Source organism: Gastrolobium bilobum, unplaced genomic scaffold (assembly GCF_033153095.1).
Source record: "Gastrolobium bilobum isolate Gb01-03AN ecotype WA unplaced genomic scaffold, APGP_CSIRO_Gbil_v1 utg47317, whole genome shotgun sequence".
Lineage (NCBI taxonomy): Eukaryota > Viridiplantae > Streptophyta > Magnoliopsida > Fabales > Fabaceae > Gastrolobium > Gastrolobium bilobum.
In genome coordinates, this window is record NW_026898744.1 from 30,916 (window position 1) to 48,156 (window position 17,241).

Consider the following 17,241-nt stretch of genomic DNA (forward strand, 5'->3'; position numbering starts at 1 on the left):
AATTAAAGAGTTGTTGATCAAGAAAAGTGACATCAGCGGAAACAAAATAACGCTTAAGATCGGGAGAATAACAACGATAACCCTTTTGAAGACGAGAATAACCAAGAAAAATACATTTAAAGGCTTTGGATGTTAACTTGTCCTTACCAGGAGTGAGGTCATGAACAAAACAGGTACAACCAAAGACATGTGGGGATAGAGGATAGAGAGGAACATCTGGAAGCAATAAGTTATAAGGAATGTCATTATTAAGCACAGATGAAGGCATACGGTTGATGAGAAACCAAGAGGCAAGGACTGCATCGGCCAAGAAGTGAAGAGGAACATGCATGTGAATAAGAAGAGTTCGTGTAGTCTCAATGAGATGTCTATTCTTACGTTCAGCTACTCCATTTTGTTGTGGAGTGTGAGGACAAGTAGTTTGGTGTAAAGTACCCTGTGTGGCTAAGAAATTAGAAAAGTCAACAGAAACATATTCCTTAGCATTATCACTACGTAAAATACGAATAGAAGCACCAAATTGAGTATGAATTTCAGCAGAAAATTTTTGATAAATAGAAAATAACTCAGAACGGTTTTTCATTAAATAAATCCAAGTACAACGTGAAAAATCATCAATAAAGGTAACAAAATACCGAAAACCTAAAACAGACACTACGACTAGTACCCCAAATATCTGAATGAATAATTGAAAAAGGAGCATCAGCTCGTTTATTGACTCGATTAACAATGAGGAGCGTATGTGCTTTCCTTGCTGACATGACTGACAATCTAAAGTCTGAAGACCGGATAAAAGAGGAACCATCTTCTGTAATTTTGAAACACTAGGATGCCCGAGGCGACTGTGGATGAGTTGTGAAGATTATGTGAGAGAACAGGCAACGGAAGGACTCAGCACAACCATGTAGAACAGACCCCGTGACTCACGGCCCACTCCAATCATCTTCCCCGTACCCGGATCCTGCACAGGAACAGAATGGTTTGAGAAGGTGACAATACAGTTAAGAGAATTGATCAATTTACTAACAGATATTAAATTATAAGGGATGTTAAGAATGTAATAGACAGATGTCAAGGTCAATGAGGAGGTTGGACAGATTTGTCCAATCCCATGAACAGGGGCCTTAGTGCCATCAGCAAGAGTAAAAGAGGGTAAATTATCAGAATATGTAAGGGATAAAAAGAGTTCCTTATTACCACAGAGGTGATCAGTAGCACCTGAGTCAAATATACAAGGACCAAGTGATGCAGAATGAGAAACACAAGCAACGGGATTACCAATTGTAAAGAACCTTGGGATACACCACCCCAAAAGCTAGCTCTAAGGGAGGGAGTGCCCAAGACCTTATAAACTCCACATTAGTTGCACATACAACCAATGTGGGACTATATATCTCAACACGCCCCCTCACACGAGAGACCATTGGGCTTGAAGAGTGGACAATGCAACAGGCTCAGCCTACCTGTGCTAAGAAACGCCACAAGAGAAAGTAGGGGGCGGCGAGGCTCGATACCATGTTAAGAACCTTGAGGTCACCACCCCAAAAGCTAGCTCAAAGGGTGGGAGTGCCCAAGACCTTATAAACTCCACATTAGTTGCACATACAACCAATGTGAGACTATATATCTCAACACCAATTTCTGAAGCAGAGGCATGAGACTGAGGAAAGACCTTCCTGAGAAAGATCTGGAGTGCTGCATAGTCTTCAGAGGAGAGAGAGACTGTACCATTTGAAGCAGTATCCGATTGAGCTATATTAGCAGCATGAGAAGGTCGCAGGTGAGGATACTTTGTGTAGCAGCGTTCCTCATAATGACCAAGTTGCTGACAATAGTGACAACGAGGTCGCTGACCACGTCCTCCTGGGCCACGTCCTCCCTGGCCTCTGCCATGACCACGTCCACCTCCAATGTTCCCGCGAAAGTCAGTACGAGAAACTAGAGTAGTGGAATCAACAACAGCAGATGATGCAGGAGCAGATTTCTTATTAAGATTCAGAAGACGCTGATACGTCACTGATAGATCAGGATCCCCACTAGTCAAGATAGTATCCCGGACATTATCATATTCTTCAGGGAGACCAGAAAATGTGTCAACCATAAAGAGACGTTCCACTTGTTTCCGATATGCAGAAGCATCAGTAGGGTAGGGCAACATATCCAAATATGCCTGCATCAAAGATCGACTTTTGCCAACATATGTCTCCATCTGAATGTCAGATGATTTGCGCAGATCCATAAACTGAGACATGATGAAATAGAGCTGCTAAACATCATTAGTGTAGAGGTGTTTTGCTTCCTCCCACACTTCAGTGCAAGTTTGAAAAGAGTAGAAGATGTCCAAGACGACTTAATCAATGGACTGCCAAAGGATACTCAGAAGCTGGTTGTCAATCTTTTCCCAATCAGATTTTTCCTCCTTAGGAACATCAGTAGATTTAGTCAAGAGATGGTTCCCATGTCCCTGTCCAAAGAACCAAACTCGAACAGAACCCTTCAACTTTGAAGAGGTAATGGGCCCAACATTGGTGGAGATGATATTAAGAGAACTTTTGACAGGAGGAGAGGGAGAACTGACCTCCGAATGAACAGGAGAAGTTGCTGCCATTATATTAAATCACAAAGGTATAAACCGAGTAAATAGGAACGAACCTGATCACCGATCAAGAAGAGATGCGCACAAAAAGTCAGACCCACAGAGAACCAACCACAGATCTGGAAAGAGGAGAAGAAGGCGAGCCTTTCTGTCCAAGACCGACCGGAAAAAGATGCCGAAACAGTGCACACACGTCGGCAGAAGGTGGCGCGTGAGGCCCACGCGCAGAGGAGATGGGCGGCGCGTGACGGCTTCGATGGTGGTCGGACTTCCACAGACTTTGGTCGTCGGGAGGAGACGGTTCTGATCACGTGAGGTCTAGACTGAAAACTCGCCGGAAAACTCCTCCGGCAGCTTGAACAGTGACGGATGGTGGTTCCGGTGGCCGTCAAAGGTGCTGACGCGTTCGGAGATTACTCAGAAGGGGCTTACAGCCCTTGATGGCTTGCCGGAAGGACGCATGGCAAAGAAAAGATGACTCCTAAGCAGTGGGCTTAGGTTTTAAAGCGAAAACAAGGTTTTAAGCAGAAGCGGGTCCCCAGAACAAAAGAGCTCTGGTACCAACTTAAATATGAAAATAATATGTTGTGTATTAATCTGATACAAAGAGTTACAATATATAGAGACCCTAATGGGCTTAAGTAAGAAGCCTATAACTAATCTAAAAGAATATTTACAGATAGGAAGTAATCTAATCATATCTAATCATATATAATCATATCTATTCTAACACAAATAGAAAAAAATTTAACTTTGTCAAGCCAGAACACTTTTTCTATAGCTGGGTTTTCTAACCTTTAGTATTTGACAATCACTAAGAAAATGAAAAAATGCATTTTGATAAGATCATTTTTCAGTCAAACTAGGTCAAAAGAGAAAATCCTATACAATTTTTTTGTTTTTCTGAAATAGTTTTTCAACAAAATATGATTTGAAACCAATTTAAATTTGTACAGATTATCGAAGCTAGTTTTGACATAAAATTCTTAACCAGGCATCAAATTTGTTAAACTTCCCGCCACTTATGTTAGTGTATTGACATAACTTTTTACCAAGATGATTGATCCATTTCTTTCTAGAGTACTTTTATGATTTACTAATTCTTATTTCAAACTATCTTCTTTTTGTTTTCACCCTCAACTGTCAAGCTTATTTGTAACACAAAAATTCCAAAGTGTTTTCTCGTTTAAGGATTCATCATTAACTATCTTTTTTGGGTTAAAGATGGACTGATTGTATAACAGACCAGTGACTCTTCAAAGGAAAAAATATATAATAATGAAAACCGACATAACAAAAAAACCAAGCTTTCACTCCAAAAAATTAATGAAACAAATAAACGTCACACCTTCCATACTCATCAACAAGCATGCCCTCCATTTCTCTAATTGGGTCATCCACAGACCGTTCCTCCCTAGAAGGACGCCTGAGAGAAAAGCTAGTTGTCACATCATCATTTGAAACTCCAATATCATCCATGTAACGGCGAAGAACTGATTCAGGAAAAATTTTCCTATCAAGCCACAGCCTTAAAACCTGCAATCCATACAACATTTACCAAAATAAATAAATAAATAAATAATAAAAAAAAAATATGACATCCCTCTTGCACACAGCATACCCACTTCTAATAAAGTGGCATCATAAACTTTACTAAAGAACCTTGGGATACACCACCCCAAAAGCTAGCTCAAAAGGTGGGAGTGCCCAAGGCCTTATAAACTCCACATTAGTTGCACATACAACCAATGTGGGACTATATATCTCAACACTAAGCAAAATTACCTTTACTAGAAAAGAAAATTTGTATATTATTGAATTCTATAATATTTGTACAAGAGTTCTCTATTTAAAGAGACTAAAAAACCTAATGGGCTAAGCCCAAATACACTTATAGAGTATTCTAACTATTACAAAATGATAATAAAATAATTCTAATATTTACAATACTCCCCCTCAAGCTGAGGAATGGATATTTATTATTCCCAACTTAGTAGTAAGTTCTTGAAATCTATCATTAGGAAGACCCTTAGTTAAGACATCAGCCAATTGACGACCAGAAGGAATATATGGAGTAGTGATCAGTCCACTGTCTAATTTCTCTTTAATGAAATGGCGATCAATCTCAATATGTTTGGTTCGATCGTGTTGAACTAGATTGTGGGCTATACAGATAGCTGACTTGTTATCACAAAGTAACTTCATAGATCCTTCATATCTCACCTTGAGATCATCGAGAATAATTTTCAGCCACTCTTCTTTAATTTCTTTTTTTTAGAATTAGAGAATAAGTTCGAAAAGATAAAAAATAAAAACGGATAAGGCCTCCGTGAAACTGGGAATTTTGTCCAGGCTTCAATGGAATTTCATTAATAATTTCGATTATGGAATTATTAATGAAACTCTATTTCTATAAATAATAGAGTGAGGCCAGAAATGGAGTTGGAATGGAGACAACAATATCATACAAGATACTTAAACTAAACCTTATAATAATGTACTGCGATTCGAAATGTAGTTTGAAATCATTGTATTACTAAATTCTTACTGTACTGTAATAAATCTTAAATGAATTCGAACAAAGTCTTTCCTACATAATTGGATTTCGAATTATCAACTTCCACTTTTTTTGTTCCTTTCTTCTTCTATTAAAATCCGAAAATCGAAGAGTTAAGTGAATCAAAAACCCAAAGGAGGTTCATGGCCAAGAAGGGTAAAGATATCCGAATAACTGTTATTTTGGAATGTAGCGGTTGTGATAAAAAGGATGTGAATAAGGAATCAAAGGGTATTTCAAGATACATTACTCAAAAGAATCGACACAATACGCCCAGTCGATTGGAATTGAAAAAATTCTGCCCCTGCTGTTGCAAACATATGATTCACGCTGAGATAAAGAAATAGAGAAAATGGATTACTTGTTTGTCACCCTTCCCAGGAACGTGAAAAATGATCTATTTTTAATATATATCTTCTATATATGTATATGTCAGATTCTATTTCTATTATAGAAAAAAATCTTCTAGAAAATAGATTTCATTGGATAACAACCTATATTTTATTCATATGGTATTGTGTTCAGTACTTACCAGCAGTTCAGGCGATTGCAGTTCCTAGTAGAGCAGTGTGGGTTGTTTCTTCCTTTGGTACAATAGTTCGGGTGTCCCAACTTTGCATACTTTCTGTCTATCAATAGGAGGCATGTCACATGAGGAATCAGATGAATTTTCAGCATCAACAATTAAGTCTTCCTTCTCATTGTCATGTAGTGTGACTACTGGAGTAGAAGATGTAGGTAACAGAAAGGGAGACTCGTACTCGAAGAAAATGGATGAAGCTTCTATACTATTCTCCCCCGGAAGCTGAGGGTGTAGAAAGTAAGACTCAGATTCATGGAAGCTAACATCCATAGAAGCTAACATCTATAGATCAAAGAATTTATGACTTGGAGGGTGGTAACATTTGTATCTTTTCTTGTTGGAAACATAACCAAGGAAGACACACTTAAGGGCTCTAGGCTCTAATTTACTCCGATGTTGTTTATGGATATGGACGAAAGCAACACATCCAAAGACACGGGACTGGAGACTTTGAATAATTAGAATAGAAGGAAAAAAATAGGTCATGAGATCAACAGGACTTACATGGCCAAAGACTCTGGAAGGCAGGCGGTTGATCAAATGGGGGCGGCGAGGATCGAACCCGGGTTACCGAGGCTTTGATACCACGTAAAGAACCAATTCAACCCAAAAGCTTAAGCTATTAAATGAAGGCCCACCAATAATTTATATACTTCTCTAACACGCCCCCTCACATGAGAGTCCACTGCGTATGATGAGTGAATAATGCACAGGCTCACGTACCTGTGCTAAGAAATTCCACAAGTAAAAGTAGGGGGTGATGAGAATCGCCCTCGTGATACCGAGGCTTTGATACCACGTAAAGAACTAATTCAACCCAAAAGCTTAAGCTATTGGGTGAGGACTCTTTTAATGGTTTATATTATTCTTTAACATATGTCATGATATATTTCTTTATTTTAAAAGTCTCCTATTTAGCATAGACAGGGGTTATTACTATGTCTTTTGTATCACATCATATCACGTCATTGTAGAATTTTATTCCATCTTTATTCACTTTTCTCCATCTATAATTAAATCCCCATAATTTCAATAGTTACTAACAAAATTAGTAAGTAGCAACTTACAACAGTAGTGTACAATAGTATTATATATATAACACTCTAATGGCGTTTTTTAACCCATTAGCTAACTTCACCTAGTGGAAAAATGTTCTGTTATAGTTGTTGTACATTTTCTAATTGCAAGAGGTTTCTTCCTACAAAGCCCTTTTGGAAATCTAAGACTAACTCTAAGATCAAGTCTTTCATCTCAAAGAAGATGCTTTCTTTTGGAACAACTTGATCATGAATCTAGTTTCCCGCGCCTTCAATTTCAAGCTGCTACTCTTGGTTTGTTTATAATGTTTTGGAAGAAACAAGGCAAAAATTTAGTGGCAGTGTGTGCTTTTGGCCTATTTCAAAAGAGCAAATTGCAAACATTTTTAAAAGCCTCTCATTACCTCTAGTTTCACATAGAGATAGGGTTGTGTTTATGGCTTCTATCTAGTGCATTCATGGATTTTTCAAGGTAATTACCATTATTGATCTGCAGAGAGATCAAGTACCCTAGTTGCTTTCTAGATTGTTTCGTGTTCCCATGTGTTCTATTCTTTTCTGTTTTGAATTTTGCCTATCTTCCCCACCCCACCCTGCGGGAGTGTATTTCACTTATTTTCTCTCAAATAATTTTTTTTAATTAAAAAAAAGAAAGAGATGACCTTGAGACACTGGCGACGATTTTCACGAGCACTAGCTCCAGGGGGAGCAGCAGCAGCAAGAAGACGGGGCAACCCTCCTTGAACTATAGGGATGTAAGAGGCTCCTACAATGCCTGAAAAATACCTCTACAATTAGAATTGAAGATGCAGTGAAGAAAACACTACCTAAGACTTGCAAGTTTGGGCAGAGAAGAGACAGTCAGAGAGAGAAACAGGCACATCCATAAAATATGCTACTAAGCAGCATCCTAAGAAGTACATCTCCCACCTTTTTGATTATGTGAGCACTGAGTGATGGAATCAACGAGAAAGAACAAATCCACTTTACGATGAAAACTAGTTTCGTTTTCCAGCTTTCGGATAAGAAGTTCAACAACCTGAATATAAGGACTTCGATGTAAGTCCACTACAGGAAACTAACAATCAAACTAATGTAACTGCAAAAAATAATTGCAGAAGTCCAACATCGTAGAAAGTATATTCACATTACAAAAAATCTCTAAATATAAACAAAACAAAATGCATTGTCATATTCTATAAGCAAGAATTGAACACAATAAGCACACAGGCGAACTAATAGTTGCATTAAGAAAAAACTACACCTTATGCCATATTACTAACACAATGTTCAAAAACCATCATTTTCAAAAAAATCTTAAGGCTGAGCATTCTTTATAAGCTGAGCTTACCCTTTCACCTATAAGTGACAATGCTGGTTTAGGGGATACCAACTGATTTCACACTTCCAACACAACTCATCAGATTATTACATATAAATCACATCAAATAAGTATTCCAATGGAACTAATATTAAGACAGTATTTCTGTATATTATAATAGTTTTTGAATTATTTTCCAAGGCAATTTCTTACTCACATACTTGATGGAGAGAATGAGGAAGAAGTCATTATCTGATTCATAATTTTAGAAATAGCAATGATATGATAAAGCATACCTCATTAGCAATGCCATACTTAGCACAATCAATGGCAAGACGTGTTGCACGCCCAATACTTTCCTTGGTCCTTGTTAAAGTCTCAATCATTCCTTCAAAGGCATCACGAGCAACAGCAGCCTCAGTACCACCACTTAAAGAGCCCCCTGCAGCCCTTTGCACTGAACCAACTCTTTTTTCCTCATTTTCTTCAGCATCAACTTGATTTTGAGGAGTGGAGTGATGCCCACTGATTGATGGAGAAGCCAATGTTGGGTGCTCAAAAACTCCCAGCAGATCTGCCTGGCAAAAATTGCTTGAGACAGACAGAAAAGGCTGAAATGTAGAGGGGCTAGGAGTTCCCCCTTGAGCATTGTAAAGGACAAGAGGTTGACACAGAGATTGAGCTACTAGTCTCCTTTTCGCCTGGGCAGCCGCAATTAGATGCTTCATAGTATTAGCAGTTTCCGGAGTCCTAGAACCAGTATATAGACTACTTTGTTCTTCCATGACCACCTCTGATCTGTAATAATATAAGCAAGTTAAAGAAAAAGGGGGGGTGGTGGACAATCAGTTAAGAATTCCAAAAGAATAAAAGATAGAAACAAAAAGAATCAAAAGTATATGGCACCTATAAACATGAAAAGCATCAAGCTCCTTTAAATTTTCTGTTGTTGCAAGAACTTCAGCGGCCTGTGGTAATGTCTTTGGAGTAGTTTTAGAATTTTCCACTGAAGATGCAGGCTTCTTTTTATGAGTAGCAACCTGACTCTGGGAAGAGCTGATGGTATTTAAACTGTTTGAAGACCCATGATTAGTCTTCTTTTGAGTAGCATTACTGGAAATTTTAAGCAAAGGTTTGGAAGATTTATGTCGCTCGGGATTTTGCATTGCTGTAGGTACTGATTGAGGTGAATCAACTGGAGAGCTAGAACTTAATTTTTCCACCTTGGAAGGAAACTGTTTCGAATCTAATTTCCCGGGACTGTGAGATAAATGGACAGGGATAGCTTCATCAGCCTTCTCTTTTTGAGGATGGCCTGTTGGCAAAGTATCATTATGTAATTCAGAAATGGGTTCGTTTCTATTACCCAGATGAGCAACATCGACATTTTCTAGTAATGCATCCTTACTCTTCATAACCTCTGAAACAAAAGGTGATTTAATATTTTTAGCAGGTCCTCCATGAACAGGAGTCTTGGGTTCATCATCATCATAATCAAAAAGGCAAACAGCTTTACGTTTCCTCTGTACTTGTTTAACCATAAGATTATTTGCATCACCTTTCAGTCTAAGAGAACTCATTTCTGTATTTTCACTAGAAGCAAGGTTAGCAGAATCATGCATAGCTTGTTGGACTTGGGTATGATCTTTAGTCTCATGCAATACTTCATGAGCAGAATCATCAGAACCTACAACACTGATCTGACCCCTTGATTGCAAACACTTATCTGTTTTCAAACATGATGTAGATTTTTTCAACTCTATTTTTTGAAAAGCTTTGTCATCAACAGGAGAGCTAGGCAAAGTACCCTTCACATCATCCAAGAGAGATTTTAAAGTTTTATTGTCTTTGGTATCCGTACACTTCAACTTCTTGGTAGCATGTAAAGTTTCATTTGTTCCCAAATTATGCTTTCCATGAACTTGGGTCTTGTTTTGCTTAAAAGAATATTTTGTATGAGCCTCCTCAGAAACAACAAAGAACTCCTGCAACTCATTTTTTAACTTAAGACTTGTTTTAACTTTTAGCAAGTTCTTATGCTTGTTTCCACTGTTAATGTCAGAGTCTGCTTTAAGAGCATCGGGAGAATCTGATTTAATAGAAAATGTATTTTCCCCTTTTTTCCCACCTTTCAATGTCTCTCCAGACCTGGAAATATCAGCACAACCTGCAGAATTTTCATCCTTCAAAAATGCTCTATTGGATCTACCACTTGCTTTTCTATCATCTGCAGTTCTGCTTCTCCTTCTTGAGCCAGTAACAAGTTTTCTTGGCTTGTTACCATTTGTAAAAACACTCTGTACATTATCAGCTAGCTTGAAGTCATTACTATTGCACACATCCTTACAATCAGAAACTTCCACTTTCAGACATGATCGATCCTTAAGACCAGGTTTGCTAGTATGCTTATTTAGTTCTGCACCAATGGATGATTTACTTTTGATCACAAGTGATGAAACCGGAGATGAACTGTCAATTGGATGGCCAGATATAGAAGGCTTTTCATCTTGGTTATTACTTTCTCCACATCTCTGTGCACAGTGCTCCAAATTAGAGCAAACATCTCCCGCAAAGGTGTTTGCTTTTTCTACATTTAATGCCACAGCATCATTGGCATCCATTACATGACCCACTACCCCATCTACAGAAGGAGCCTCTGTACCAATACGTGAATCATCAGTGCCATCTCCCAAACCACTAACTTTCTGTTTCTCTAACTCATCAAATTCGGCGCATATTTCCTTCACAGCCTGGGTAAAGTACTTTGTCTTGCCTTGACACCGAGCAGACAACTTAATTTTAGCCTCATTGGTGAACACCTGAATATCGGCAGGGGCAACAAAAGCTCTGTAAAGGAAAAGAACATAACATAGGTGCAATGTAAGAAGATAAAAAGCAAGACAATCAATCTAATGAACAATAAACAGTACGGTACAAAGTGGAAAGCATCAAGCATCAGAGAAATCACAAAATCAGATTGCTCAGGTGTTTGGATAAAGGTCATCAAATTACTTGGAACTTAATTATATGACTCTCATCATAGTTGTCAGCTGAAGTCTTAAATTTTGAGTAGCAGAAAGGGGCAGGGGTCCTCAAATTTTCTAAAATTGAGAGTCACATCAATTGTTGACAGAAAATAACTCTTAAGAAACATGCTCAAAAGCACTCTTCAACTTTTAAACCGAAGAAAATGATGGTGGCAAAGTGGGTGACCCGCCCTGCCCCGCCAACCCGTCTATATATTAAAACAGTGAATGTACTGATATTTTCTTCTCCAGTTTCCCTCTCTCCAAACACTCCATACAATGCCAAAAAGGAAAGTGAGAGAGAAATCAAGGAAAGGATAAATTCACTACAAAATTAAGTCACAGGAGTAGGTATTTTTAGCTTTGTGGTAACTTCACAAACTATATGATAACATGGAACTAACGTTTCTGCAGCTTTTCTCTGAAACAGATTTCTAGCCAACCACCAACCAACGCAAGCTTCCCTCCTGTTTTTGGCTTCTCAAGACAAAGAGGAATGGCCTGAATTTCTACATTGAACGAAATGAATGAATAAAGAACCCAAATTTTCTTCAGACGCAAACCCTATTTAATGGATTAGGAAGGAAATTATAAGATAAAAAACAGTCACAGTAGTTCAACAACTAAATTTGCATTTAGAAAAGAAAAAAAAAATAATTCTCCACAAGTGCCTTCAGATCTTAAACAAAAACCAAAACTAAAGTAATCCAAACATAAGAATTAGCATCAGGAAGAAACCCAAAAATGCTTTGCTCCATTGTAGAGTAGCATTCTTGAATTCAACTCAAAGAACCCTGATCCACAAACAAAATTAGGATTGCCACTGTGGGTAACCAGAGAGAGAAAAAAGAGGTTTTTTAATAAGTCATCACCTGAAAGGAAGCATGGGACTAATGAAAGAACTCAGAAGCAGGTATTAGTATCAAAGCTGAAACAGAGAGGCCTATGTGATGCACTGCACAATGCTGGTGTGGAAATCCGCCATGGCGGCACTGGCAGGCACATGGTGGTGTGGGACTGCGGGTTTGGGTGTGACCATACGAGGATTTTGGACAAAAGAAAGAACTGGATGGGTGGGGGTTAGGTGTGGTGTGGGTTCATAAATCGTAATGTGTAATGTATTATTAAAAAAAAAAATAGATCAACTCGTCCCGCAGCAGTTTCAACCCATTTTGACCTGCACTTATGTGGGCAGGTTAAAATGGGTTGGCGGATGTACCAAAAAAAAAAAAAAAAAAAGGGTTGGCGGGTTGTGACAAAATGAAAATGAAAGAGAAACTGCAATTTTGAATACTTCAAAAAAATTAAAGTCCAGTCCAGATCTTGAATCATTGCCCCCACTGCCCACCCATACGACCGACCTCACTGTTAGACTGGTTTCCAGTTTTTCCAGTTGAACCAGCCAATTTGGAGTGGTTTATAAAAGCATCAACAGTCAAACCATCTCCTCATCCCCACCCTCAAGGGAAATAACAGAAGATCCTCCCATATATCATCCATCAGGAAAAAAAATGATAATAATGACAGAATTTATGCTATTTATTAAAAAAAAATGAGGGAATACTCCACAAGATACCAAACAACAACAATAATTGGAATATCCTTCAAAGTAAGAACAAGGAATATTCTTTCTTTCTTAGGAGAATATAACAAATCCGAAGTTATTACTTTCTTACCAAGAATCATAATCAATATTCACAACTTAATATGGAACTTTGCAGTTTACACTAAGTTTAGTATCTTAAACAGTTGAACTATGAAGATGAAGTATTGTTATTGCTCTAAAGTTCAAATCAACCATATGTAATGTATGATGAGGTTATAAGAATTCATGCTCGCAACATGATATCCAATATCAACATGTTCCAAAATTACTATCAGTAGTCCATTAAACGCACAATTAACACAAAGGAACATATTTTGACACTCGCAACAATATCTAGATCCACATTAAAAGTTATTTTGTGCTCTTAAACTCTAAAAGTCTTGAAAAACAAAATTTCAGTATTTTAGAACTTCAGTTAGATCACAAAACCAATTATACACTACAAGCAATTAATAATGTCAATTATACAATCACCAATTTGGAACTAGATCACTAATAAAATTCATGGAACATAATGGAAGGATCTAACTACTGCCAAATACAAATTCCACACTCACTTTCAAATTCAAGGAAGGAACTAATCAGAATCATCATTTGCACCATCTTCTAGGTGGATAAAATAGTTGGCTTGCTCTATCTCGTGATTTACTAGAAATCCGCAAAACAGAGGAGAAAATATGGAAGAGGGTTGAGAGAAAACTAAGGCAAGGATCTTGTTGCAACAAAGTCAAATAATCACCAAAGCTGCAAAACAGAGGAGCGGGTCAAGAGGGAGCACTAAGTTGAAGGAGAGAGTAAACTCTCAATAGCCTGCCAAAAAACCACCCGAAGTGTGATGGGTTTGCCGGATAGTGGGTTGAGAGGCAAGAGTCAAGAGATAAGGTTTAAAACTTCAAACAGTAAAATCACAAAAACAAAGGTTAAAATTCTATTATATCCCTCTTAATATGCGCATGGGACACCAATTACACAAGAAGAATATTGGATTTTCCCTTCCTTCACCAATTACACCGCGATTTGGTCCGTGATTGCAGCCGCTACTGCAAATAGTTGTGTTGAATAGCGTAAATCACGGCGCAACGGGGGGCTACATGCACCTATAGCTATAACAAGATTGTGCGCAATAGTGCCGTTATTAATAACTATGTACACAATGCAAGTTAAAATGCACCTTTTTTTTTTAATTTCAATGCAACATCAAATCAGCTAGTAATCTAGTATTATAAAAGATTCTCCCGAAACAACCAGAAGTGTAAAGGTCAGAATAGATAGCCGGCTTGATAACAATAAGACAACATGTGCCAGGGTGTTAATTCCGAAATTCCAGCTTTCCACCTCTGAACTATATCACATGGTTTCCACTTCAGTTTATTCCTATGATGCTAATTGACCTAATCCACATAATAGTCATTTTTTCCACTTTTTGATTACCAAGTACCAAAGAGAATGGGAGCTTGGCGCAACAATTGGAATTGGCACCATGTAACCCAGATGCCATAGGTTCAAGTCGTGGGATCACCCTCTTGCAACTGCAAGGTAAGGTTGTCTACTATAGACTCACACAGTGAGTCCAACCCTTCCCTAAACCCCATGAATTGCAGGAGCTTCATGATAAGTCTTTGTTTAAAGACTTGTTCATTGCTAATTATAACTCAATCTTAGTTTTGGTTTAAATTTTCATTGGGCTGTTCATTTACTGTGTATTTTTATTTTAGGTTCTTAAAGCCCAAAAAGGTTGAGATGCATAGGAGTAGTAATAAAAAAAAGCAAAGAGATTAAAAAAGAGGAAGCCAACAAAAGCTCTGAAGCCCCAGTGAACAAAAGTACAATCCATCTCAGCACTGCACTTAAAGGCAAGACAGGAATTGAGGAAAGAAGCTTGGTGTAAAAACGTATAGAGGAAGCCAATTGCTGATAGAAAAAAATAACTAACCTATGTGACTCACTTCTGTCCAAGTGAAAGCAAGCCAAACCCTAACCTCTTTCCATTCTAGATCAGCCCTTCGAACCACAAATCAAACCGCGCCCCAATCTTGATTTTGTTGAGTCAGTGAGCAATTAAGCCACACCCAACCAGTTCCCCTTTTATTTTGTTAATCATTGAGCCTCTTGACCATCTTTTATAACATTTTTACCCAAACAGTCCACATAACCCACAAATCAAGCCAATCCTCTCACACAAGGAAGAATCTCTTTTTATTTTGCAAATCTGAGGCAGTTATGGGCTGATGCTGGAAGCGAGCGTGGAGTGGAAAGGTTCACATGCGTTGATTGATCTCATCGTGAGAGAGGAGCCACGTGGAAGATGATCCAAGGGTTTTTAGAGCTATTGCATGCAGAGGAGCTAATATAAAAGAAGCACAGGACCTCTCTTCTACCTCTGGTTCTTCCTCCTGCTTCTTGGTTGATATTTCTTTAGAGTCTATTTTTATTTTTAGTTTTACAATAGCATTTGATTTTAGTTTTAAATTGTTATTTTCCTTTTGTTTCATTTCTGTTTTGAGCTCAACTCTTATAGGTATGAGCTGGTCCTTTTAGAGGTTGGGTTTAGGTGATACCCAAACCTCAGTGCTTGGATGAATATTTGGTTTTCTGGATTTTAATGTTTTATCCAGTTGTTTAATGCTATTTTTGTTGTTTAAATTTTCTGCAGTCCGGCCGGATGTTAGAAGTTTATTTAGGAATTAGTTGTTGAGAAAAACTCATTCTGGACTCTGCATTAAGCTCATGGGCTTGAATGAGAGATCATTCAAGGGATCTCACTTCAGACATGAATGAGTCCTCCATGTAACATTGGACCTGCGTCTCAAGAGTCCTAATCCCATTTGGCATAGAGATATGTAAGTGGTTGATTTTGGACAAAATAATTTTTAAGAGATTAGAAATTAACAAGTGAGTTTCGTTAATTGGGAATTTTTGGATGAACAACTTGTTAATCAAATCATTCTTTCCAGCACTGTGGGGAAGGAGAACCGAAAACCCAACCCATTTTTCTAAACATTTTTACCAACTCATTTTCTTTTCTCTGTTTTAGCATTTGATTGTTTTTTCTCTAAAAGTTGTTTACATCAAAAACAAAAACAAAACACTTCTTCAATTGATTTCTTATTGCTTTCCATCTTTAAGAACAATTGAATCCAAAATTAATTCAGAAAAGTATAAAAATAAAATAATAACATAGTCATTGCTATTTCAGATTAATCTTGTGATTATTTTATTTTCATTTTCTCTCTTTTTAGATTAGATTCAGTTTTAGCAATTATCAATTTTAGTCAAGTTAAAAACGCCAAAGATCCTTGTGAGAAGGATAATTGGGATCTGAAATACGCCCTATATTACTTGTGGCTGCGTATACTTGCGCATACCTTGTATACTCTTTAGCAAGGCCAACACTTCACAAAGCCACTAAGAACTTATCAATTTCATTTAATTACTTGACAACCTAGAAATTAACCATTATTAAAGAGCTTATCAGCATTCACTGAATTACTTGACAGCCAAGCCGTTCACACACTGTTAAGCTCTAAATGCTACAATCAAAACAGGAGAGAGAGACTTACATTTCTTTCGTACCAAAAAATTGAACAAAAAATTTCTTCGGATCAGGGGGTTTCTCCCAATCTTCAGGCCTGCTTATCTGAGAATAAAGAAATAACAAAATCAATATCCCGAGCATCAATTAAAAGCCTAAAATTCAACCTCAATAACTAGTTAGTTAACCATCTACATCTAGCATTGCAGAAAGATCACTAAAAAAAGAAAGAGATGGAGCACAAAAGTAACGCTCCTATGAATTAAAACAACGAAAAATATTCAGAGATCAATCAAGTTATCAAAAAAAAGCCTAACAAAGTTCACTTTAAGAGCCAGTGCACCCACTTATAAAGAAAAGAAAATTCCTAGGAAGAATGCAAAATCCCTCACATGCACAATTCCACAAACTCAGCAAAGAAATTACTCGAAAAGCTACACGTATGACGTATCCATTCACACGACTTAACAAAGACGTCACCGAATCAAACAGCTCCATAACACACAATGATTTGAAAAATATCAATAACATTAGAAACAAACAAAACAACAAAAAGTTTGATGAAGGAAACCGCACCTTGGCAGGCCAAGCCGGGAAGCCCTTAACCTTGGCGAGGACGAGATCGCCCAAACTCAAGTGGCCATTGGCCTTGGCCTTGTTGGCTCCGCGTCGGCGCGTCGGAGCCATGACGGCGGTGATACCACAGATAATGTACTGAAATCAAAACGACGGCGTATTGAACGATCAGAAAACCCTAGAAAAATCTCAGGAACCTCCGTGGGATCTCCGGGAAGGAATCTCCGGCGGAAGCGGCTAGAGCGGAGGCGGTGGCGGTGAAAGCGGGGTCAGCATTGACAATGGCGTAGAGAGAATCTGAGAGTGGACGAATCGTTGAGGCGGTGGAATGAAAGAGAGAGAGAGAGAGAGAGAGAGAATGGTAGATTATGGTGGGAACCTGGCTGGGTGGGTTTGGAACGAAGGAC

The 17,241-nt window shown here is 38.0% G+C and overlaps 1 protein-coding gene across 1 annotated transcript in view; it reads right to left on the reverse strand.

The window, feature by feature from the left end:
• Positions 1 to 16,945, reverse strand: part of LOC133283783 (ENHANCER OF AG-4 protein 2-like) — a 33,571-nt gene extending 16,626 nt beyond the window's left edge. Inside the window, exons 1-7 of the mRNA XM_061480695.1 lie at positions 16,835 to 16,945; positions 16,287 to 16,363; positions 9,001 to 10,941; positions 8,391 to 8,892; positions 7,704 to 7,812; positions 7,436 to 7,548; positions 3,945 to 4,132 (exon numbers count right to left, since the gene is read on the reverse strand). Of these exons, the coding sequence (XP_061336679.1) occupies positions 3,945 to 4,132; positions 7,436 to 7,548; positions 7,704 to 7,812; positions 8,391 to 8,892; positions 9,001 to 10,941; positions 16,287 to 16,363; positions 16,835 to 16,945 (3,041 nt within the window). The remainder of the gene's footprint in view (positions 1 to 3,944; positions 4,133 to 7,435; positions 7,549 to 7,703; positions 7,813 to 8,390; positions 8,893 to 9,000; positions 10,942 to 16,286; positions 16,364 to 16,834) is intronic.
• Between the last annotated feature and the right edge of the window lie 296 nt (positions 16,946 to 17,241).